We start from the raw sequence: 27,396 nt of genomic DNA on the forward strand, positions 1-27,396 counted from the left end.
GTGCTGCAAGAGCCCTTCAACAAATTATTCAGACTATTCCTACTTTTATATTTCTCCCTCCAATCCAGAATTATTCAGTTCTTTCTTTAGAGTTTCCAAAATTTCTTACTCAACAAATGTGACATATTTGTAGCCGAATTACAAAAAAACATCAAAAACTAATGCACTCTCACATGAATTTTCTGCCCTCACAGGCAAATAATGGCGTTGTTAGTCATAACAGTAGCTTGTATGTTTGCTATTGCTTCTGTCAGAGTAATTTTATAAACAGGCAACAGTGGGTAGAACTGTCAAAGACATCCATACATTGTTGCTCATATGAAACCAGTTAAGTTTTCAAGTGATAGGTGGCTCGCATATTGTGAAACATTGTAGCCCAGGTAGTTTTTTGAATGCAGTTTGTGTCCCAATTTGCACCCTGGTTAGCTGGTATCACAGTCAAGGATATAGAACAACACTCTTCAATTATATAATGGATTGTTTGATCAGAAGTTATATTACTACATTAAGAAAGTGGGTGTTTGTATGTGGGAGGCAGGAGGTTGCATTCTTATCGAAGATTCTGACAGAGTTTATTTTGCATCAGTTTTCTTTTCTTGTTAATGTGTGCCTTGGTGTCTAAATTGGCTTCAACATTGGCTTACTGATTAATTTTTCTGTGGCCAAAAGTACTCTATTCTTGTATTTGATGGAGGCTGTAGAAACATAAATGTACGGATATTGATACTTCCATAGATATGTTTTAGTGTGAAATTTCCAGTATCCTTAGTCTGTTCCAGCAAATCTTCAATCTCACTAGTATTCTCCCTTCATTTTTGTGTATTCCCTAATTCTGTGCCACAACGAGTACATTACTTGTGACACAGAACTTTATCCGTAGAATGTTAAGGTGATTTTGAGTCTTGGATTTCACTTATCTCTAAGTTATCTGCCTAGGAAATTGATGCAAAAGGCCACACACACCTTGACTATGTAGGATTACCACACTGTCAGTTGTATGTCTTCTTCTCCTCCTCCTCCTCCTCCTCCTCCTCCTCCTCCCCCCCCCCCCCCCCATTGGCACTACACCCCAGGATGGGACGTGGCCTCCTCAATAATTTACCGCCATCCTCTCTGGAATTCATTGTAGACCTCCAGGTACGGCAACTAACTTGGGGCGCATCTTCTTCAACTCCATCTCAACCCTGGTCATCCTCTTGCCTCCAGGTCCACTGCAGCAGGCTTTCCTTGCAGGGTCTGTCTCATCGAGTTGTATTACATGTCCAGCCCTTCTCAACGTACGCAACTTTATGAACTTGACCTCCTTATAGCAGTTGTGAAGCTCATCATTCCTTTGCCTTCTCCAACTCCGATTTTCATGTACAGGTCCAAAGATTGCTCTTTCCTCCATTAATTTTCAATTACATCTCCTCTGCACTCATATCTCCTCTGCACTCCAGTTTTAGAGGTGAGAATGCACTTTGTAGATCTCTAAGTGTTATACTCGTTAGGTCCAACACATCTGCATATTCCACCTGTAAAATATCTCTTACTTATTTACAGTAATTTTGGTTGTGTGCCTGGATTTTTCTTTCATTATTAGGCTTATTACTATTCCCTAAGTCAACGGTGCAGAATGGAAGATACAGAGTTGGAGCAGCATAGGGTTCAACATAGATTTCAGAGAAAGATTTAGGGTTCAACATAGATTTCAGAGAAAGATTCAACAGTTCACATTTCAAATCCCTTTCATAAACCAAATCACCAAAATGTATTAAGCACATATGAACATTAGTATCAGAAAACTTACATGCACTTTTATAAGAATTTATCCATTTTTGTTTAGACTAATTGTTATGAGGAAGTACAGAAAACTTCATTGCTAACTTTTTTTCATTGTCTGCTGTGAGTGGTACAACTCCTAATTGCACAGCAAACCATTACTTTTCACTGAAACCAATTCGAAACACATTCTCAGACTCTTTCAATCCACTGATAACTGTAGCATACTCTGCATTTAATTGTTCATCAAATGTATGAACTCACACTCATGTAAACATTTCAATGACGATGACTGGCTGCAAACCCGAAATCTTTTTGAACAGTTGATCCGCCGGGAAAATTTCAAATTTGTGACATAACAGGTTCCATCTTTGACAGGCAGGCTACTGTACAGTGGGAGGGTCAACTGTGCCGTAAACATCACAGCCAGCTACTCCGTGCACACCCCGTGACCCCTGCAGTGTTTTCTAGTAACCATGCTATCAACTGTACATAGCGCTGACAGTAAATTTTACATGACTTAAGTTCTCCAGTGACTGATTGTATAAGTATTACTCTGTTAAGACAACCATGACTGACTGACATGGAACTTCACAAGATGAATGCTGGGCACCAGCTGACTGTGGCCTAGTGTACAGTACCTGTTTAAAGATGTGCCTAATACTGTTTCTACAAAATCATGAAATACATAGTTATAACAGTTTAAATAATATCATAAAATATGTGAAAAGTGGAGGACATGTATGCCTATTGGGCAGTGAAGTTATTTCAATTAACAGTTGGTTATGAATTCTTAAATTAGTAGAAATGAAAAGTTTTATTTCATGTGACAGAAGTTTGTTTGTGCTCTGGTATTCCAGGATTTAGAAAACCCCTCTGAGAATTTTCTGGAAACTGAAAATTTTGAATTGAAATGTTATTCTGGGAAAATAGTATATTTTTGTATAACAAAAATCAGGAATAAAATATGATGACACTGGATTTTTGAAAGAATTGCAGTCCAAGATTCAAACAAGCTGGAAAATAATGTTGAACAAAGTCAGCAAAATGGAAAGGATAGATTACTTCTGACCACATAGAGGAGGCCATGAATCACAGGCAAGCACAGTGAAAAGGATGGCTAAAATATTTAGACTTCCGGACAGAGTTCTTCTTATGACGTAGAAAGCGCACGTGTGCCCACACACACACACACACACACACACACACACACACACACACACACACACTACTCAAGCATACATACCTATTCTCTCTGGGCTCCGGTATTATAACAAGTGCAGCCATTCCATTTTGCTGCTTTCGATCTATTACCCTCTTAACAATTACCTTACATGAGAACTGTTGTCTGCAGGTCTTCCCCAGAATCTCAGCAACATTTGAGTAAACGGAAGCGCCTCGAACAGCAGAAAGATTTTGAAGAGCACCTTGTGCCAGAGCTGTGTGGTTCTCATAGTTTTCCAGGAGGACTCTGGCTAAAGGCTATCTACTTGCCCACAGTCCTGCATCGTGTGACGCAGATGCTGCATGCAGAGGAGTTTAGGAGCACAGTCGCTAGAGAGACTGGGCTGGGCCCAGTCGACCACCCACAAGGCAAGTGAAATCTAGAGTGCTTTATTTTGTGTGTGTGTGTGTGTGTGTGTGTGTGTGTGTGTGTGTGTGTGTGAGAGAGAGAGAGAGAGAGAGAGAGAGAGAGAGAGAGAGAGAGAGAGAGACTTGCTTAAAATGGAATTGCCTGGGACTAATATAATTGTTCAAATTGGACAGGTTTCCAGATTACACAAAACTCACTGGGCTACGTAAAATTTGTCAGGTATTGTGCACAAAAGTACAGTAAAAATTTTTAATTATGCATATACTGTATTTACGTACCTTCACTCCAACTCGGTAGATGTTCATTTACAATATATTGGACAACAGAATACTGGACTATTACACTAATTGATAAACAACATGGAATTTCTATATTTTTAGTCGAGCTTTAAATTCGTTTATTATTGTATGTACATTCATATTATTCCCATGTGTTATTTGCTTTATGTTTCACTTTTTTTGCTACATATCAAGAAGGGAAACTTGTTTTAATTTCCTGTTCAAAATTGTTTTTTTCTAGGACTTTTTTGCACCATACAATAGTTCCAACAAGTTGGGGAATTTGTGTGTGCTGCGAATTGCATAATGTCGTTTATGCATGCAATGTTTTGCATTTTCATTAATTCAGTGATTGCTGCTGCATTTTCTTGAACTTCGATGGCCACATAAGTGTCTTGTGCTTGACCCTCAAACCTCGCTTTGTTGAAGCACTTGGTGACAGTTTCAGGTTTTATTTCCTTTACTGCCAAGCCAATCCAATTTACTGCATCCAGGACAGAAACTGACAGTGCAAAAGCAAATGCACTTCCAGCTTCTTCAGCACTAAGAATAAGAGATTGCATCAGTAACTGCTTATAATGACACTTGAATGTGTGAATAACCCCCTGGTCCATGGGTAGTGGGAGGCTGGTTGAACATGGAGGAAACCAAGCCAATTCCACATTTGATAACATTAATTTAGGGTGGCAGGTTGTCTAGCAAAAGGAGAGCTTGGCAATTTCCTTTTTTTCATTTTGGCAGTGAAAGAGCCCAGCCATTCTTCCGTAAGATCACTCACAATCCAGGCCTCTGTATTGCTTCACCATGTGGCTGGAATCTTACTGATGTCTATGTTTTTTAGACAAAGCGGTTTTGCTGCCTTTACAGTCACCAGTGGCTCTCCATATCAGCTAACGTACTTCCACATAGCAATACAGTGAGTCTTTCCTTGGACATTTTTCCGCCGCTGCACTTTTCACCTCAAATTGCTAGCGATTTTGAAGGTGATAAAACAGTCCCATTTCATCGGCATTGAACACATCTTTCGGGTCATAATTCACAATTAAGTTGGGCAGTATTGCCTTTCATTCTTTTGCTATACTTTCCTGCACATCCTTAGCTTCCCCATACACTTCATTCCACACAATGTTGTGCCTAGCTTTGAAACTGAAACTGTCCAGTCATCCTGTGGATGCATTAAACTCAGTAATTCCTAGCTCTTCAGCGACTTTCAGAGCCTCACTCTGCAACATGGCTCCAGATAATAGTAAGTTTTTTGCCCACACACTTATGAAACATTCCCACACTATTTCGTTAATTTCTTCATTTCCAGTCTTCTTTGCCTTTCTTTTATTCTGCCCATTCTCTTTCATCCATTCATCCTGAATCTTATCCTTGTTTCCTAAAGTCTCGTAAATTTGTGTTTTACCGCATTTGAAACGCAACATAATTTCACGCGCAGAGAGTTTGTCTTTCTGACTCGACTCAATTACATTAATCTTTTTGTTAAGCGTTAATGACACATACCGCTTGTTCGACATCATATTAGTGTATCTCTTAAAGAGCTACTAGTCAACTGAAACTGGCAGAAAGTAATGGCTTTGCCGGGTAAAACCATTGTTTAATGGAACAATACCCACCTCTTCCACTGCGCACATTGGAGCATAGTGTTGGTAGATTTGCAACAATGTTCCTGCATGCACCAGCGTGCATCAGTAACAAGGAAAACGAGAAAGCCGAAAACAGAGTGCTAATGAACAAACTGTTTCCTTTGATATACTGTACTGACACTGGGTGTATCTTATTTGTTGTTGCACAGATTAGCCTGGTTTTAAGTCCACACCAAAAGCACCGCACTGGACCTCTTGGTTTTGCGCTGCTTAACAGAGGTGTTAAAAGTAACGTCCTTATAGAGTCATGAATAACTAATGATCTGTAATACAGTATATTATGTAATACAGTATATTTCCTGAACGTTGGAAGATGGAGGATAATGATGGCGTTTCCTGGAGTAAAATATTCCAGAGATAAACTACTCCCCCATTCTGATCTCCAGGTGGGGAGTATTTCAGGTGGTGTCATCAAAAGAGATGAACATTTTAATTTCAAGATTGGGACATGGAACATGAGAACACTTCAAAGAGCGGGAAAACTGGAAAATCTGAAGAGAGAAATGGACAAATTTGAAGTGATCATAATGGGTTTAAGTGAAGTGAGGTGGACAGATAGTGGTGAAATAGTATCAGGTAATTACACAATGTTTTATTCCGGTGGTAGCAATAGTGATGGGAAATGAATTAGTGCAAAGTGTTAATAAAGTCGTGTGTCATAGTGACCATTTAATGTTTGTGAAAATAAATGCAAAACCAGTAGACATTCTTATAGTCCAAGTTTACATGCCAACATCAGATCACGATGACGAAGAAGTGGAGAAAATGTATGATGAAATAGAAGACATCATTCAGTCTGAAGGAACAGGAAAAGTAAATACTGTAATCATGGGTGACTGGAATAGTGTGGTTGGACAAGGCAATGAAGCAAACATTGTTGGACAATATGGATTAGGAAAAAGAAACAACAGAGGAGGAATGCTAGTGGAATTCTGTCACCGAAATAATTTGGTGGTGATGAACACTTGGTTTAAGAAAAGCAAGAGTAAACTGTACACATGGAAGAGCCCAGGAGATATGAACAGCTATCAGATAGACTGCATACTCGTCAAACAGAGATTTAGGGGCAGTGTGAAGGACGCCGAGACTATGCCGGCTGCCGACATCGACTCGGATCACAACCTTTTGGTTGTAGATAGCACAGGGCTGAAGAAGATCCGACAGCATGGGAGCAGAAAACAGAGATGGGACTTGGAAAAGCTAAGAGAGAATAACATGGCAGTAAGAGAATCGTTAGAGAAAAAATTTAACGAAGTGAGACACAAAAATACAAGTGCAAGTGCAGAAAATCAGTGGCAAAATGTTAAAATGGTTTTGTTAAATACTCTGAAGAGTGAAGTTGGGAGGGAAACAAAGAGAGCGAGAAAACCCTGATCACCAATGAGATGCTGGAGAAGATGGAGGAAAGGAGGAAGTGTAAAAATGTTAATGAAGAAGAGTACAGAAGACTTAACAACGCCCTCAGGAGGTAAACAGACAAAGCAAAGGAAAAGTACTTTGAAGAAATGTGTGACGAAATAGAACAACTACAAAGAAGAGGAAGGTATGACCTCATGTACCAGTAAACAAAGGAACTGGGAGAAGGAGAGAACAAAAGTGCAAGGACATTCGGAATAGAAGATCATAGAGGACAAGTGGTTACTGAACAAGTGGAAGTGCTGAAAACATGGGAAGAATATATAGGGAAACTACATGATACAGAACATCGCCCAGATGACATCAACATAGAGCCAGAGAAAGCTGTCGACAAAGATGGAAAAGGGCCCAGTATACTGACAAGGGAAGTAGAGAAGGCGATAAAGGACATGAAGAGTAGGAAAGCTACAGGGAATGACGACATACCAGTGGATTTGCTTGAAGAAATCAGAAATGAAAGTTTGAAAGTTCTGACACAACTCGTAAACAAAATCTATGAAACTGGAGAATGGCCTGAAGACTTTTTGGGCATCACAATGGTTACTCTCGAGAAGAAAAAGCAAGCCAAGAAGTGTAGTGATTATAGAACAATTAGTCTGATATTGCATGTGGCAAAGATCATTGCAAAAATACTAAATTGACAGTTGGAAAACAAAATTGAAGAAGTGATGGGCGAAGTCCAGTTTGGCTTCAGGAAAGGAAAAGCGACCTGAGACGCCATTGGCATGATGAGGATATTGTCAGAGTTTTGACCGTTAACGAGGAAGTTTGCGCTCGTTTTATAGACTGGCAGAAGGCCTTCAACAGAGTCAATTGGAATATATTGATGAACATCCGTAAGGAAATAAGAATCAACTGGAGAGATCGGAGACTTATAAGGAACTTGTACCTGGGACAAAGGGTAAAGGTACGACCGAACTGTGGAGAAATGAACAGTGTGGAAATAGGAAGGGGAGTGAGACAAGGATGTTGTCTATCACCAAGTCTCTTAAACCTGTACGGAGAAATGCGGTGAGAGAAGCGCTGAAAGGGTGCAGAAACTTCAAAGTAGGAGGACATCTCATCAGCACCATCAAGTATGCAGACGGCCTGGTAGTGCTCACCAAAAATCAGAGACAGCCACAACACATTGTGAACAATTTGGTGGAAACGGGAAGAAAATACAGCATGGAAATCAACATCAAAAAATCAAAAGTGATGTGCATATCAAAACGTGAGAAACACTTGAAGATAACTGTTGACACTCGGGAACTGGAAAATGTGAATCAGTTCCAGTACCTGCGAAGTTTTATCACAAAGGATGCCCACTGCACCAACGAAATCCGAGCAAGAATCGCCATGGCCAAAGCTGCTTTCAACAAGAAGAGGACTCTGCTGACCAGCAAGTTGAGTTTGGCATTGAGGAAAAAACTGATAAAGTGCTACATTTGGAGCATTGCACTGTATGGAGCAGAGACATGGGCCATGAGAAAGAAGGAGAAAAAATACTTAGAGAGCTTTGAAATGTGTTTCTGGAGGAGAATGGAAAATATCAAGTGGAGAGGTCACATAAAAAATGATGTACTGCGAAGAGTAGGAGAGAAGAGAAGTATTCTGCTTACAATTCTTCAGAGAAAGGCCAACTGGATTGGACATGTACTTAGACACAAGGGACTCATACACGATGTCATCGAAGGGAAACTCAGAGGACACGCAGGGCAAGGAAGAAGAAGAATTCAACATCTGGATGACATGAAAGATGGAATGAGATACAACAGACTGAAGGAAGAAGCTGAAGACAGGGAACAGTGGAATCAAAAATTCTCCTTACGAAGACATGGACCTGCCACTAGGCAGAATATGACATAATAATAATAACCACAGCGACTGCATAGAAGCGATGGAAAAAACAGATGCCTATAAATATCTAGGATACAGACAAAAAATAGGAATAGATAATACAAATATTAAAGAAGAACTAAAAGAAAAATATAGACAAAGACTAACAAAAATACTGAAAACAGAATTGACAGCAAGAAACAAGACAAAAACTATAAATACTTATGCTATACCAATATTGACCTACTCATTTGGAGTAGTGAAATGGAGTAACACAGACCTAGAAGCACTCAACACACTTACACGAACACAATGCTACAAATATAGAATACATCACATACATTCAGCAACAGAAAGATTCACATTAAGCAGAAAGGAAGGAGGAAGGGGATTTATCGACATAAAAAACCTACATTATGGACAGGTAGACAATTTAAGAAAATTCTTTATAGAACGAGCAGAAACTAGCAAAATACACAAAGCAATCACTCATATAAATACATCGGCTACACCACTACAATTTCATAACCACCTCTACAACCCTTTAGATCACATAACATCAACAGATACGAAGAAAGTAAATTGGAAAAAGAAAACGCTACATGGCAAGCACCCGTATCATCTAACACAGCCACACATCGATCAAGACTCATCCAACACATGGCTAAGAAAAGGCAATATATACAGTGAGACGGAAGGATTCATGATTGCAATACAGGATCAAACAATAAACACCAGATATTACAGCAAGCATATTATTAAAGATCCCAATACCACAACAGATAAATGCAGACTTTGCAAACAACAAATAGAAACAGTAGATCACATCACAAGCGGATGTACAATACTAGCAAATACAGAATACCCCAGAAGACATGACAATGTAGCAAAAATAATACATCAACAGCTTGCCTTACAACATAAACTTATAAAACAACACATTTCCACATACAAGTTTGCATCACAAAATGTACTGGAGAATGATTGAATACAAATTATACTGGAACAGAACCATTATAACAGATAAAACACCACCACATAACAAACCTGACATCATACTCACCAATAAAAAGAAGAAATTAACACAACTAATCGAAATATCCATACCCAATACAACAAATATACAAAAGAAAACAGGAGAAAAAATTGAAAAATACATCCAACTGGCTGAGGAAGTCAAGGACATGTGGCATCAGGATAAATTTGACATTATACCAGTTATACTATCAACTGCAGGAGTCATACCACATAATATCCACCAGTACATCAATGCAATACAGCTACATCCAAACTTATATATACAACTACAGAAATCCGTAATTATTGATACATGTTCAATTGCCCGAAAGTTCCTAAATGCAATATAACGTATACCGTACAGTTAAAAGGAAGTCACGCTTGATCAAAGTCCGAGTCACTTTCCATTTTTGACCAGACATAACGTCTGAGAAAAGAAAGAAATAATAATAATAATAATAATAATACAGTAGTACTGTATAGGCTCTTTTTGACATTATACAATGAATTATTAAGTATGTTCTAAGATTTTCTTTCCATTTTCGCATTAGGCACGTTCCGCTTTATACGAAAAAAATCAGCATATAAAAGTGCACTGAATGCATCGGGACTGAAATACTTGTACAGTTTGGGCAGATTTCCAAATTGTACATTTGCTGATTTGAGGAAGTTCTACTGTATAATATATTATGAGTTATCTGGTGCAAATAGTGTTAAATCATTTCAGACAGATGCTGTGATGGTTCTTTCAGCAATGCCATGGAAGACCCACCTGTCCTGTATGTGTAAAAACATACTTACATGTTCTATGTGTATTTTGTATTTGAGCTACCTATTTTTGTTGTACTATGATGACAAGTCCTGTATCATTATGATATGATCACTGGGTGAACAAATACATAAATAATTAAAATCTTGCACAGTAGCTTCTCAAGCATGTAAATCAACATAATGCCTGTATGGTTTACTTCTGTCTGCCAATCACAGTACACAATATGTGATGTCATGGAAACATGTTTCTGGGGAAGTAAAAACGAACACGGACTGTTTATTTCAATATTGCCTTTTACCATTTAAAATTGGCGATGACTGTCTGATCCATAGTGTAGGCTGAGGTCTAGGTTAGGTTCCAAGATGATTAATTGATTTGAGTTGGTGAAGCCAGTGAGTGTAACTAAGTAAAAAGCTATTACATTAATCACCCAGCACAATTTAAATCCTTCGTCTAACATATGTGACTACAGTGATGTTTTCATTACGTGTTCTGTGCTGTGACAAAGCAAACCGAGCAGTTCTTTATTAATTTACATCTTTGTTTGAAAGATGTAATTTTTGCCATTTGCTGTATGTTTATTAAACATCCACTATACGGATGTGTAGCTTACATGTTTGCTAAGGCAAAGTGCCCTATTTGTTAGTTTTTGTGTTTATGTGCATGTACTACAAAACATGCAATTTAATTGGTGCATCACGTTAAAGGTCTTCCCAAAATTGATCATTTTTGGTACCAATTTTTTGTGCGAAAATGTCAGGGAATGTAATATCACTGGGTAAAACCTATTTGTGAAATACGTTTGTTGACAGTAAGGTACTTTTGTCTGATGTAAAATGCAGAGCATTATCTCTTTAATGGGAAATGAAAGGATATTTTGAGGTTATTTGTAAACCTCTGCATTGACAATAAAAAGTAAAGATTCGATACCGACACCAGATGACTGTCAGTTACCACAAGTAGCAAAATGCTGCACCCAAATTTGCATTTTTATAAGGGAATGGTGAAAATGCCAAATTTAGCAATATTTCGTAAATTTGCCACTATCCCCCAGAAACTACGTAACAATGAAAGTTGCTTCAGATGAATCACACCATCCACCCAAAAACTGCTAGAGACGAACAAGCATTCGTTGGCGGCAACAGTTCCTGTCAGGTTTGAAACAGATTTTCGTCGGCAAAATGTGACACTCCTCACCAGTACCAGTCAGTCAGGATCGTTCTACGACCACTGGTCTTTACCGTTTGACATGGCGCTCCTTGTAGACACATTGTGCAGTCCACGTTAATACACTGACAAATAGGGTGACTTCATTCGTGATGTGATCATAGTTACAGCTACATACAATAGATCCTCTCTGCATTTTGTCACATCTTCAATCACCCTTACTGCACTGATTCCGTACATCTGTCTAGTGCATGTGCACCATCTCACTGCTATGACTTAACTCAGCATTGGAGGGTCATAATGGCCTAATACCAGTTCTAGAGCACTTCAAAGTGACCAGCGTGCTATTTTAAGGGGGTGACTAATATTTTTCCCAGTGATCTTACAAAATAAGGCAACAGTGTCACTGTAGTTTAAGATCATCGTCATCATCATCATTATTATAATTATTATTTTTGTTATTATATAGAATGATTCAGAAAGAAAGAGCAGATTTCAGTTGTTTATTACAGACAAACTATGAAAGATGGAAGCATATTGCGCATGTCACTGGATGAAGGAAGGTTCAAGGTTCCATGTTTGCAGAGAGGCTATAGCAGACACTCGACACGAGCATCGTGCGTTGCTCGGGAAACATCGAAATAGTAGTCCATTTCATTCCACAAACTAATCAACTGGTCCCTGTTCATTGAATTGGCAGCTTCAACAATTCAGTTTCTCAGCTCTTGAAGAGTAGCTGTCATACATGGAACAAAAGACTATCTTTTATGTACACCCACAGAAAAAAGTTGCAAGGTGTGAGGTCAGGGGACATGGGAGGGCAAAAGCAAACAATGAGATCTTGTCCACTTCTTCCAATCCAACATTCTGGGACAGTGTTGTTAAGAAATTGCCACACCTAAAGGTGAAAGTGAAGCTGGGTGCCAACGTGCATGAAAATGCAATTGTGGGAATCTTCATGAAGTTGAGAAAACAACAAAGTTTTGCAGCATGTCCAATGACATTCCTGTCACAGTTTCCTCTGCAAAAAAAAAAAAAAAAGTCCACAACCTTTGTGAAAATAAACAGTACAAAACACATTCTGTTTCAGTGAGTCTCTTTCGTGTTTGATAACAATGCCAGGTTGAATGACAAGGGCAGGGTTTGCGACTCCTCAAATTCTTACATGATGGCAGTTTACTTTACCCAATAGATGAAATGTCAGTTCGTGTGAAAAGATGAGTCCTGAGGAAAAAATGCCCTCTGCCATACCCTAGAGAACTGAAATGCAAGATTCGTATCTTCCGTTATAGTCACTGGACTACTGTTTCAGGAAGCTTAAGTTCCTGACCTGCCCATCTTGTGGACTTAAGAGAGCTCCATGTGAACGCATCTCGGATATGCTCGACATCTTCCTCAGATGTGTGTGGCTGACCAGTGCTCCTCCTTTTGCATATGCAACCAACTTTAAAGAATTTTGTATGCCGGTCATAAATCTGCTTGTGTAAAGGTGACTTCTTGTTGAACTAATGGCGGAATGCACATTTCACTTGAATTGTTAGATTTTGCACAAATTCCACAAACAAGATGATTTGTCTTTTGGTGTAGTCACCATGTTGCTAGGATCAAAGATCAGTGCAGCTGTGTCAAAACTTCAAACCTTCCTCTGTCTAGTGAGATGCGCAGTGTGTTTCCATCTTTTATAGTTTGTCTTACAGACAGTTGAAATCTGTTCTTTGTTTTTGAGTCACCCGGTATTATTGTTGTGCAGCAATTCAATAACATATTCTGTTGTTCTTAGATTTCAGGTGGAGACCACTTAAAGATGAATCATTTCCTGAGGAAATAATTGAACAAGATTTCATACCAGTACAGTCAGGAATGGACAATGCTGTGGTTTCTGAAGATTCTCCAATAGATCTTGACCGTGCCTTAGTTAGTGACATAGCAGGAATTGATGTGAGTTTCAATGCTGTATGTGTTCTTTGACATGCCTGTGTGAAAAATCTGCTGTTCACCCTTTTGGATCCACTGTCGGACTACATCTGACATTATAGTTTTCTGGTACAGTTCCGAAGTCAGACAGTGTCTGACACATTTCCATTACTGCAAAATAAATAAGAATTGGAAAGAATGCAATGAATAGAAAAATTGAATTGGAAAGGTTTAATGACATGGACGCCTGTGAAGTACCTGTGACATCAGTTGATTCTTATGGACAACTGCCTGTATTGCACTTCCTCCTAGTTATGTACATAGAAAGTTGTCCGGATGTGTTTATAATTGTAATTCTTCTTGGACGTTCTGAAAAGAGAGTCCTTAATTTTGTAAAAAAAGAAATTAGTAACAAGAGGACACCAGCATGAATGTTACTAGAAACATGAATATAATGTTAATTTAAAATGTCTGTATTATTCAGCAAATGAAAAGTACTCCCAACAACCTGTGCACAAACAATGGAATGAATAATGGTTACAAGACAGTGGCATACTCCTTGCATGCAGCAAATGTGGGGAAACAAGATTATCAGAATCTTGAGGTGTAAAATCAAATGGTGTTTAATGCTCACCACCCAAAACTTGGGCTTTGTTAGGACCTGTGAAAGAGAGTCTATACCTCTTCTAGTCAGTACCCTCTACCATTATGTCAAAATATACATATGTTGATGAGATGGTACGCATCATTGAGAAAGCTTTTGTCCTGAAACTGTGCCAGTGTTTTTTAATAATTATTTAGTTAATATGGGACATCATCTAAACTGAATTGAGGCTTTCTTGGTACGAGGACCTAGTACGTTATTTATACGGAAAATTATTTACAATAGTAGAAGTAACTTCAGGTGTGCCACAGGAAGCTGTGTTGAAATCCTTGCTGTTCATGTTGGATGTTAGTGACATGGCTGACAATGCTAATGGTAACCTCAGACTTTTCACAGATGTTGCAGTTAGCTGTAATGAAATATTAGCTGAAGAAGTCTGTAAAAACTTCCATTTAGATTTTGATATGATTTAAAACTAGTCCAAAGATGGAATTTTTTTTGAAATGTTCAGTAATGTAAAATTGTGCACTTTACAAGACGAAAAACATAGTATCCTATGACTATAATGTCAGTCAGTCAAAGTTGGAATCAGTCAACTAATATTAATACCTGAGTGTAACACTTTGTTGTGATATGAAATGGAATGGTCACATAGGCTCTGGTGTAGGTAAAGCAGGTGGAAGACTTCAGTTCATTGGCAGAATACTGAGAAAATACAATCAGTCTACAACACAGACTGATACAAATCTCTTGTTTGTCCCACCTTAGAATAATGTTCATATGTGGGACCCATACCAAATAATACCAAAATGGGATACTAACAGTATTATGAAAAGGAGAGCTGCTACTCGCTATATAGTGGAGATGCTGAGTCGCAGATAGGCACAACAAAAAAAACTCCAGAATGAAATTTTCACTCTGCACCGGAGTGTGCGCTGATATGAAACTTCCTGGCAGATTAAAACTGTGTGCCCGACCGAGACTCGAACTCGGGACCTTTGCCTTTCGCGGGCAAGTGCTCTACCATCTGAGCTACCGAAGGACAACTCACGCCCGGTCCTCACAGCTTTTTTCTGCCAGTATCTCGTCTCCTACCTTCCAAACTTTACAGAAGCTCTCCTGCGAACCTTGCAGAACTAGCACTCTGAAAGAAAGGATATTACGGAGACATGGCTTAGCCACAGCCTGGGGGATGTTTCTAGAATGGTAGAGCACTTGCTCGCGAAAGGCAAAGGTCCCGAGTTCGAGTCTCGGTCCGGCACACAGTTTTAATCTGCCAGGAAGTTTCATATCAGCGCACACTCCGCTGCAGAGTGAAAATCTCATTCTGGAAACATCCCCTAGGCTGTGGCTAAGCCATGTCTCCGCAATATCCTTTCTTTCAGGAGTGCTAGTTCTGCAAGGTTCGCAGGAGAGCTTCTGTTAAGTTTGGAAGGTAGGAGACGTCGTACTGGCAGAAGTAAAGCTGTGAGGATGGGTGAGTCGTGCTTGGGTAGCACAGAAGGTAGAGCACTTGCCCGCAAAAGGCAAAGGTGCCGAGTTCGAGTCTCAGTCGGGCACACAGTTTTAATCTGCTAGGAAGTTTCAACAAAAAACTGTCGAAAAGTGGCCAACAAGGCCTTTATTGAAAATAGACAGCATACACACTCACACAAACACAACTCGCACACACATTACCACAGTCTCTGGCAGCTGAAGCCGGACTACGAACAGCAGCAAATGATGGGAGTGGCAGTCGGGGAGGGGGGTAAAGAGGTGGCTGGGGCAGGAATAGCAGGGTAGGGGTGGGGGACGGTAAAGTGCTGCTTGGGGGGAGCATGCAGGGACGAGGAGGAGAGATGGTAGGGCAGCTGGGTGCTGTCAGGAGATTGGACAGTGGGCAGAGGATGGGGGAAGGGCATCCATTAGTGTAGTAGAGGGCTGTGTAGTGCTGGAATGGGAACAGGGAAGGGGCAGGATGGGTGAGGACAATGACTAACGTAGGTTGAGGGCAGGAGGGTTACGGGAACGTAGGATATATTGCAGGGAAAGTTTCAACATGCGCAATTCAGAAAAGCTGGTGTTGGTGAGAAGGATCCGTATGGGGACGCTAATAAACACAGAGCAAGGAAGTTGGAAATGCTTTTTAGTTGACTACAAATGTGTAACATAAGAAATATGTCTTTTCTCAAGCAAATTTACAGCTCTGTATTACATTAATAAAACCAGAATGTTTATTTACAACTGAATGTCTATATTTGACTAATACAGGAGAAATGGAAAACAGGGCAAAAAATTAAGTAACAATCTTAAGAAATATATTCAGGCTAATAAAACACAACGGTGAATATGGGAATGGGGGTAATGGAGATACGTGCCAAAAGCTGAACAACTAAATATAACAATGAGAAAGCATAGAATGATATTTCACAGCCATCTAATTCAGATTAACGAAACAGGATATGCAAGAGAATGATACATTTCAAAAGAAGATTTTAGATTGTCATCTCCAGAGAAAACTGGATCAAAGTAGTCAGAAGTTAGGGAACATAAGCACTCTGATTAAATGAAAAATTGGAAGTTGTATCAGTAGTAGTTATTTGTGTACTCCATAAGAGGTCCAAATTGGGTATAATAATAATAATAATAATAATAATAATAATAATACACATGAAACTCAAAACAAAATGCTTCGTTATACTTTTCCTGTCTGTTAACAAACTTTGCTCGTTTCAGATTCTTCTTTATGATAAATATTGTAATGGAGGTATTGATACAGAAGATCAGGAGAGGAAAAATACTTATGATGGGGACACACTAATGGAAAATGGCTTAGGAGATGGAAATGAGGAGTCATTTACTGCAGCTATCGCAGTTCCCAGTATAAAACTATTGGACGTCCATGGCGGAGTCGTGGGACCTCAACTGGCAGAAGTTCTCAAGGTCCGTATGGAGAGATCAGGCTTCTGGTCCTCTGGGTATGCTGTTATAGTTGTTTAAGTCTGTTGATGTAATTGAGAACCCAGCACACTGTTCCTAGCATAAAATTTATTTTATTGTAGAGTTCTTTACGAAGGCTTAACTGTTGCTCCCGCATGGATGACAGTTGGTTAGATGAGTCAAAACAGTATGTACGAGGGCTATTCATAAATTAAGTTCTGAGGTCTGCATTTTTTGTTTTAAAAAAAAGGTAGATAAAATTTTTTTGAATGCGATCTTGTACTTACATTCTGACTTTACTTCTCCACAGCCATCATACAAATTAAAACATTTGTTGTACCATGACACAAGCTTCTTTATCCCTTCATCAAAGAGTGGCGCTACCGTGTGCTTTAGCCAGTTGTTGACAGAATCCTTGAGTTCATCATTGGTTGTAAAGCGCTGGGTAACCAGCGAGGCCTTCATCTTGGGGAAGAAATGAAAATCTCTTGCTACCAAGTCCAGACTATAGGGAGGATTTAGAAAAATCTCTTAAGTTTTTCTTTCATTCCATTCGCACTCTGGGGTAACACATTGCCGTGGAGTAGAATGATTTCTTAGGTAATCGTCCTGTGCCATTTGTTTTGCACAGACCTTCAGAGCTATGAATTACATTATAAACCTATGATGTCACTGTATGCTCACTCGTTACTTCCATGATATCTGTTGTCAAAATTCCTTTGCAATCCCAAAAAACTATAACCGTATTGTTATCGTTTGACATTGCTTCAGTTTTTTAGCCTTACTCAGAAAATGAGTGTGCATCCTCTTTTGCCTTGTTCCTTAGTTTGAGTTCATATACTGCACCCATATCTTATCCTCGGGCATGATAATGTTCACAAATCCCTTCCTGCTTCATGGTAGCACTGAAGAAATGTCATGGCTAAGCCATTATTTCAGTTTTGGTTATACATTTTGGTACCTTCCATGAACAAAACTTAATCTCTCTATCAGAGTCTTAAAAAGGATTGAACTGATATCTCACGAGACAATTCTATCAACATTATCCACAAGTTCATGAGATACATCTGAAAGTCCCATCAACATTTTCGTCCTGCACGTCTATGAGACCTCTGAATTTTTTGCACCACTACTTCACACACCATCACATTAAACCATGTTGATTCAGTGTTTAATGCATTGTTCAGGTCCTTTCAGTGTCAACATTGTCCCAACTCGCGTACCTGCAACTGTTGAAAATAATTTTGATGAATATAAGAATGAAATAGTACATTGTCTGTGGCCTTCAGAATAGTCAGGTTTGAAATTTATTGGATTGTCACAGTCTCTACTAGTAAAACAGTGAATGGCCCATTACCTTTTCTCAGTAACTGTCAAGGAATCTGAGGAGTTTCTTTACAAAGTATGGCACAAAAATCTCAAAAGACTTGAATTCAGGATTTACATATTTTGAATGCCTGTAATGGGCCTCATTTACCGTATTTACTCGAATCTAAGCCGCACTCTTTTTCCGGTTTTTGTAATCCATAAAACCGCCTGCGGCTTAGAATCGAGTGTGTTGTGGATTGGCAAGACAGCCAATCCACTAGGAGGAAGCCGAAAGGCATGCGTTTAAGCTCACACAGGCTGACGTGAGGTCTGGAACAGGACATGGAAATGAGAATAGCCAAAAACGTACGTAGCTGCTGGAATACTTAACTTTAATCCATAATTGGTGAACATCGCTCTTGTCGGTGCATGTTTTACAGCATCAATAGTGACTGGTAATGGCGCCTTGCTAGGTCGTAGCAAATGACGTAGCTGAAGGCTATGCTAACTATCGTCTCGGCAAATGAGAGCGTAATTTGTCAGTGAACCATCGCTAGCAAAGTCGGCTGTACAACTGGGGCGAGTGCTAGGAAGTCTCTCTAGACCTGGCGTGTCACGGCGCTCGGTCTGCAATCACTGATACGACGTATACTAATGGACCGCGGCTGATTTATAGGCTACCACCTAGCAAGTGTGGTGTCTGGCGGTGACACCACAGAGTGCAAAGTAAGCGGAAGTTCTGAAAAATGTTGGTAGGTGCCGCCACAACTAACTTCTGCCATCGAATGTATGTAGCGCTACACAGGCATGTTTTGCAGACACAATGATAATACTGGCGCCAAAACCTCTGCGTCAGTAAATAAATTTAAAAAAAAAAAAGTGGAAGACGAGCTTTTTTTCTCCGCCCCAAGTTTCGACCACTGCATTCTCATACAGTATCCAACGAAGTAAATACAAATTCCGTATTGTTCATTTTCGAATGTAGCAGCATTTCAATGTACTACGAAAATCTGACTGGCAAGACTGTTTGGGTTGTTTGTCAATATGACCAACTCTACATTCTGAATTTTTTCCTTCCTTTGAGAAGAGATGGTTGCTAATAGGAACTTTTTGAATTGTGAATCACATGCAGTATTCTCTCCACCATAAGAATAATACGAATGTAAACATTTTGCCATGTATTCTTTTGTGTTTGCTGCTATCCCATTTTATCCAGCCGGCCGGAGTGGCCGTGTGGTTCTGGGCGCTACAGTCTGGAACCGAGTGACCACTACGGTCGCAGCTTCGAATCCTGCCTCGGGCATGGATGTGTGTGATGTCCTTAGGTTAGTTAGGTTCAATTAGTTCTAAGTTCTAGGCGACTGATGACCTCAGCAGTTAAGTCGCATAGTGCTCAGAGCCATTTGAGCCATTTTATCCTGTCTGCCTAATAAACACAAAACTAGAGTGAGACAACAGCAAATGCGGAAGAATATACATATCGTGTCATGTTTATGTCCGTATTATTCTTATGCCTAATAGTGATACAGTCAGAAATGAGGCACGGCAATTGACTAGAGTTTTAAATCTAAGATGACTCTAATTTATGTGCAGAATGTAATGTACTAAAGAGGCATCTGCAAAGATTTTCAAACGGAGAAAAATTTTCGCCTAACTCACATTCAGAACATCTTCTATCATACGCAGTCTATTATTTAGCTCTTGTTGATCATTATCAAAGAAAGCAGCAGTGTAAGTAACAACAAATAGCAATCTCTTGCCATTGTTTTGCTAATGAGACGATTTCTCTCTCTCTCTCTCTCTCTCTCTCTCTCTCTCTCTCTCTCTCTCTCTCTCTTTTTTAAATTGTAAGCGGCGGTAGCGTGCACAAAAGCAAGCCGTGCTGCGAGCGGCGACAGGCCGTAAACACTCATTATCAGAATGTGACAAACAATGCATGACACAGTACAATAATCCATTTTCAGCTTAGTAAAGACCTATAACAAAAAGAACGGCACTTATCGGATAAAAAAAAAATAAACAATCAATTCAAACCAGACGAAGCACGTGAAAAAGGAAGGGTACCCGTATGAATACTGACGGATCACCTGACGCATAGCAATGGCTACCTGGTAAAGCTTAACTGCTAAGCTTATGACTCGAACCAAACTACTGTAGCTGTATCGTCATTCATTTGACCTAAATTGTGTCTCATATTACAACGGACCAACTTTGTTTCGATTTGAATGTGCGGCCTAAAACTTTTCTCTCCCCTTGAATTTCGAGTCTCAAATTTCAGGTGCGGCTTAGATTCGGAATTTTGTTTTTCCTTGACTTCGAGTCTCATTTTTCATGTGCGGCTTAGATTCGAGTGCGGCTTAGATTCGAGTAAAACTCGAATCTAAGCCGCACTTTTTTTCCGGTTTTTGTAATCCAAAAAACCGCCTGCGGCTTAGAATCGAGTGCAAAGTAAGCGGAAGTTCTGAAAAATGTTGGTAGGTGCCGCCACAACTAACTTCTGCCATCGAATATATGTAGCGCTACAACAGACATGTTTTGCAGGCACAAAGATAAATACTGGCCCCAAAACCTCTTCGTCAGTAAATAAATTTAAAAAAAAAGGTGGAAAACGAGCTTTTTCTCCGTCCCGAGTTTCGACCACTGCACTTTCATATATTATCCAACGAAGTAAATAGAAATTTCACATTGTTCATCTTCTAGCAGCATTTCAATGTACTATGAAAATCCGACTGGAAAGACTGTTTGGGATGTTTGTCAATATGGGAAACTTTACGTCCTGAATTTTTTCCTACCTGTGAGAAGAGATGGTTGCTACTAGGAACTTTTATGAATTGTGAATCACATGCAGTATTCTCTTCACCATAGGAATAATACATTTTGCCATGTATTCTTTCGTGTTTGCTGCTGTCTCATTTAAATCCTGTCTGCCTAATAAACTACGAAACTAGAGCGAGAGCACAGCAAACACGGAAGAATACACAAATCATGTCATGTTTATATTCGTGTTATTCTTATGCCTAATAGTGATACAGTCAGAAATGAAGCACGGCAATTGACTAGATTTTTAAATCTAAGATGACTAATTTCTGTGCAGAATATAATGTATTAAAGAGGCGTCTGCAGACATTTTCAAACGGAGAAAAATTTTCGCTAAACTCTCGTTCCGAACATCTTCCATCATATGCAGTCTATTATTTGGTTCTTGTTGATCATTATCAAAGAAAGCAGCAGTGTAAGTAACCGCGCACAAGAGCAAGCCAAGCCGCGAGCGGCTGCAGGCCGTAAACACTCATTATCAGAATGCGACAAACAATGCATGACACAGTACAGTAATGCATTTTCAGCTTAGAGTGACGTAAATACATAACGGCACTTATCAGATCAAAGAAAAATAAGCAATCAATTCAAACCAGACGAAGCACGTGAAAAAGGAAGGGTACCCGTATTAATACGGACGGAGCGCCTGACGCATAGCAATTGCTACCTGGTAAAGCTTAACTGCTAAGCTTACGACTCGAACCAAACTACTGTAGCTGTATCGTCATTCATTCGACCTCAATTGTATCTCGTATCATAATGAACCAACTTAGTTTCGATTTGGAGGTGCGGCCTAAAACTTTTATCTCCCCTTGAATTTCGAGTCTCAAATTTCAGGTGCGGCTTAGAATCGGGAAAATTTTTTTCCTTGATTTCGAGTCTCATTTTTCAGGTGCAGCTTAGATTCGAGTGCGGCTTGGATTCGAGTAAATACGGTACGGTACATTAGACAAGTGTCATATTATTTTGTCCACATTACACCTTTAATATTGAAATGAATATTGCAGGCATCATTACAAGCAGAGTGTTAGGTAAGAATGTCATTCAGTTGACGTGTGCCTTCTTGTAGATGGTTCAGTCCCGCATCCGGACATCCTGATTTAGGTTTTCCGTGATTTCCCTAAATCACTCCAGACAAATGCCGGGATGGTTCCTTTGAAAGGGCACGGCCCACTTACTTCCCCATCTTTCCCTAATCTGATGAGACCGAAGACCTCGCTGTCTGGTCTCCTTCCCAATAACAACCCAAACCCCCTTCTTGTAGATAAGTACTGTTTTTCATAATAAATGGTGGACTGGGTACTTTTCAAAAACCCAGGCATCTGTTGTTTCAGCTGTTTTTAGATTCCTTGACTGCTTGCAGAGCCCCCCCCCCCCCCCCCTTCCAGTCACAGACTGTGATCTGTGATCATGGCACAGCCACTTGTCTGCTTTAGCTGGTAATCAAGTGCACACGATGTGCCACATCCTTGGCAGACTCTGCAAATAAAAACTGGAAAAGTGTAAATATGTTACAGTGACAACTCAAGAAACCTGAGGCAACAACCAGTCTAACTCATTTATAAAGTTGATATTTAACTATTATTACTGTCACAGTTCCATGAAATTGATCTACACTTATGGAACACACTCTTTTTGAAAGACACTCTGCTCCTTTCATCACTTTTGATCCCCCAGGGGCCTACAGCTCTTTTGTGGATACATATGTGGTGCACAGCTATTGCTGCCTTTGTTCTTTTCCTTGCTCCTTTATCTTCCCCTTCCTTCTCCCAACCGATTCTTATTCCTTTCCCTTTGCCCCTTCCTTTCACTGTTCTCATTTATGTCGGCCCTGCTATCCATTTTACTTAGTGTCATCTTGTGGTTCTGGTTTGTTTGCTTTTCCTCCCCTTTTTGGCTTTTCTTTTTTGGTCCCCTTTGGGGTTTGACCTCCATCTCTAAATTTGAAATATGTAGTGTGCCAGATGGGGACGAACTCCCTCCATAGCATGTTATGTGTGGATTCCTCTCCCCTTCCTCGTCCTCTCCCTTACCCGGTTCTCCCTCTATGCCATAGCCTTTTCACTACCTTTCTAGGTCACCAGTTCGATTGCCAGTCTGTGTGGTGGGGCTGTTATGTACTGGCTTAGACACCTGGCATCACAGAGACCACACTGCTGGTACCTGCACTGTGAACACCTTGTGGAAACCTAGGAGTGGTCGCCTGTCATTGTCGGGCATTGGAACTCCTGCCGTGCCAGGCAGCTGTTGCTGTGACAGGTGACGTCCACGAGGCGGGCCCCTGATTGGATTGGGCGGTACCGTGCCAGGCATTTGAAACACAAAACGCATTAAACTCTCTGACCACTCCTCTGCGGCCATGCCTCTTCCTAGAAACTGTTCTGTATCAGTTCTCGGTGAAGTTGAGATCTGGCTTATGCCTGCCAGTCAGCCACCCTCCGTGCCTGCAACCACGTAGGTGACATCCCGGTGATTATCATTATCACTCCTCACAAGTCTCAGTATGACACAGGGTGTACTTTTCCATAGGGACCTTCTCCTCCAGTCCAATGATGAACTTAGGGCTAATCTGGAACAACATGGCATTCATTTCATCTGGTGTGTCACTTAGACACTGGCACTTTCATCCTGGCCTTTGAGAGGCGTACCCTGCCTGAGAAGGTCAGGGTGATAATATACAGATGCGATGTCAAACCATTCATTCCACCTCCCACGTGTTGCTTCCATTACCTCAAGTTCGGCCGCATATCCTTCAGATGTGATGCCATTCCCATCTGTGGTGACTGTGGCCGCCCTCTTCATGTTGGTGGCCCTCGCACCCCACTGCCTAATTGTGTACACTGCTCTGGTGTACATTTTCCTGGCTCACTAGAGTCTCCAGTGTACAAAAAGGAAAAAGAATCCAGGAAATAAATATCCTTGATTGTCTCGGCTACTTTGAGACCCAGAAGAAGGTTGACAAACTTCAGCCTGTGAATCTCCCATCTACCTTGGCCTCAGTTACATTTTCTCTCCTCCTCCTCCTCCTCCTCCTCCTCCTCACCCCCATCCTGCCCCCTTTCCTCTCCTTCCCCCTCTCCCGCCCCAGTCTCTCCCATCCCTTCCCCTCAAGGAATCGCTCCTCCTCCTTGGCCAGAGAGGAAATCCTCTTCTCTGGCTCCTGCCAGGGGTGGGGCTCCCTCTCGGAACACTCCAACCCAGTGTTCTCTAGATAGGAAGCCTACAGCCTCGGGTCGGACGAGGGACCCATACTCAAAGGTGCTCGCGCTCTGTCAGATCCGCACATCGCTGCCACCTGTCCCCTTACTGATAACACCTCCTCTCTCCCTCCAAGGAGGAGGAGGAGAAGAAGAAGAAGAAGAAGAAGAAGAAGAAGCAGCAATGCAAGTCCAAGGACGAGTCTTCCCTGGCATCCTGATTGGCTTTGCCTCCTCCTATTCACTTCGAATCAGACCTAGTTTTTATGTACGTCACCCCATCCTCATTGGTGATGACCACTGACCTGGTGACATGACCTATGTCAAATCTGGACCCTCACCACACAAAGTCAAGTGAAACTGCAACGGATGTTACTGTCATCTACCAGAAATACAAAAACCTGTTTCCTCCTGTTCTGTATTCTGTTTGGCTCTTCAAGAAATGCACTTCTGTGATGACCACTTTCAAACATTTCACGGTTTTCGGGCATTCTGTCGGAACCGTGCCCGCCTCGAGATAGCGTTTGGAGGGGTCTGCACTTTGGTTCGTACTGATGTCATTAGTGACTGGATCCTCCTCCGTACAAACCTGGAAGCAATGAAGCGATAGCGGCACAATTGTGAACTACCCCAACCGGCACCATTTGCAGTGTCTACCTCCATCCAATTATGCCATTTCCTTATGTCGGACTGCCTACTTTAATACAGCAACTCCTTCCCCCATATCTCCTCCTCGGGGACTTCAGTGCACACCACTGCCTGTAGGGGAGTGTCACTTAGACCAGTAGGGGTCTTCTAATTGACTAACTTATTACAGACTTTGATTTATGTCTCCTCAGTGACAGTTCCCCTACCCTCTTCTGTGCTGCTCGTGGCACTTTTTTTGCTATCAATCTCGGGATCCCTTCCCCTTTTCTCACGATTTCCTTACACTTGTCATCCCACGATAATATTAGTGACCACTTTCTGTCGATTCTATCATTCCCCTGCTGCCACCAGACAGACGGCACTCCACATTGGGCATTCTGCAGAGCCCATTGGGCTTTATATATGTCTGCTACTCACTTCGACACCTCTCTTTCAGATTGCATTGATGCAGTCATGCGAGACATCTTTGACACTATTCTTCATGCCGCTGGCACTATCCCCCTGTCCACAGATTCCCTTCATCTTCAACTGATACCGTGGTGGACCGAGGACATAGTGGTTGCTATCCGGGACTGCCAGTCGGAACTGCAACAATTTAGACACCACCCCTTAAATACCAGCCGTATTGCTTTGAAGTGTCCCTGTGCTAAGGCTTGCTACTTTATTAACCAGAGTGAAAAGGAATTATGTATTTTTTCCCTGGGGACATATGGCCCATCATCCTAGGTTTGGTCCAAGCTCCGTAGCCTCGTGAGCCACCAGTGACGAACAACTGCCCAGGTTCTTATCCTACAGGATGCTCTGTGTCCTCATCCATCGGTCCTTGCAGAACACCTCACAACGCACTTTATGATAGCATCAGTGTCCTCTTCCTGTCCTGCTACCATTCTCCGACAGAAATGATGAGTTGAAGAAACCCCCCCTCTGTTTCAAACTGCACCTAGCTGAAGCCTATAATGAAGCCTTCACTGAATGGGAATTTTTTCTGGCTCTTACCTCTTCACATGAAACTGCCCCACACCCGGATTCCATCCACAACCAGAAGATCAAACATTTGGACATTACCGAGAGACAGCGTCTTCAGCTGCATTTGGCTCATGGGTGTCTTCCCCTCACATTGGTGAGACGGCATAGTTATCCCCATACTTTAAGCCCGGGAAGAACCCAATGTCTCTCGACAGCTGCTGACCGATTAGCCTGACTGGCGTCCTTCAGAAACTGCTCGAGATGATGGTTAGCTTCAGATTATGTTGGGTACTTGAATCTCAGGGCCTTTTGTCCCTTTATGAGTGTGGCTCCCGGGAAGGATTATCTACAACTGACAATTTACTCAGTTTGGAAACAGCAGTCTGACAAGCTTTTACTAAGCGCCGACACCTTGCCACAGTCTTCTTTGACCTACGTAAGGCGTGCAACACCACTTGGCACAGTCACATTTTAGATACCGTCCGTGACTCGAGCCTTCACGGTCGCCTTGCGATTGTTATCCACACGTTTTATCCCACTGGCTGTTCCAGGTTAGAGTAGGTGCTTCACTCAGCACCCCTCGGATCAGGAGAACAGTGTCCCATAGGATTCTGTGTTAAGTGTCACACTCTTCCTCGTCGCCATAAGTGGGCTTGTAACCTCTGTTGGGCCTCTGGTTACCCTGGTATTCTATTTTGACAGATTTTTGCATCTGATGTAGTTCCCACTCGGTAGCATCTGCTGAGCGCCAGCTGCTGCTAGGTGACATCTGATGGGCCTCTGCACGATTCTTCTCCCACGTCTTCCAGTTTTCTCCCTCCAAAATGTGGGTTATGCAGTTTTGCCATTGAGCCACAGTACATGCAACCCCAGAACTTTACTTAAACAACCAGCACCTAGACGCTGTAGCATAGTCCTGTTTCGTGGCCTCCTTTCTCATAAAAAGCTAATGTGGCTGATGTCGCTGCCCCATATTTGCCACCAGAAGATTACCTGCATGCGGAAGCGTAATACTCTCCGCCTACTGGCCTGCACTTCTTGGGCTGCAGACCGTGTTAATCTTCTCCATCCTTTCCGTGCTCTGGTTTTGTCCAGACTAGATTATGGTTGGCAGGTTTATGGCTCTGTGGCTCCTTCCAATCTGAAACTATTTGACTGTTCATCATTATAGGGTGCGCCTGACTGACTGTGTCTGTCACACTAGTCCCGTTGACAGTCTCCTTGCAGAAGTGGGGATTTCCCCTTTACAAATATGATGGAGCCAACTCAGGGTTTCTTATGCAATTGCCATTTGACAATTCCCTGACCATTCCGTGTACCCCGTCCTCTTTGCAAACGAGAGATGTCTGCCTCCTGACACCCACCCTTTGGAGGGATTGCCGGTTGGAAAGTGTCACACTTCCCTTTGTCGGGATCTCCATCTCTGTTTTGGTGGATTGTGCCTAGACAACGAATTAGGACTAACCTATTCCAGGGCCCTAAGGTCTCTGTTGCCCTTATGATATACCAGCATCTGTTTCGTGCCATCCTTGAGGAGTTGCAGTGTGCTAT

At 41.3% G+C, this 27,396-nt stretch overlaps 1 protein-coding gene across 2 annotated transcripts in view; it reads left to right on the forward strand.

Moving 5' to 3' along the window:
- LOC126424857 (endoribonuclease Dicer-like) overlaps positions 1–27,396 on the forward strand; it is a 308,787-nt gene that overhangs the window by 237,922 nt on the left and 43,469 nt on the right. For both annotated transcript variants that reach the window (XM_050087670.1, XM_050087671.1), the window contains exons 17-19: positions 3,116–3,354; positions 13,253–13,410; positions 16,706–16,912. In XM_050087670.1, the coding sequence (XP_049943627.1) occupies positions 3,116–3,354; positions 13,253–13,410; positions 16,706–16,912 (604 nt within the window). The remainder of the gene's footprint in view (positions 1–3,115; positions 3,355–13,252; positions 13,411–16,705; positions 16,913–27,396) is intronic.

Source organism: Schistocerca serialis, chromosome 10, assembly GCF_023864345.2.
Source record: "Schistocerca serialis cubense isolate TAMUIC-IGC-003099 chromosome 10, iqSchSeri2.2, whole genome shotgun sequence".
Taxonomy (NCBI): Eukaryota; Metazoa; Arthropoda; class Insecta; order Orthoptera; family Acrididae; genus Schistocerca; species Schistocerca serialis.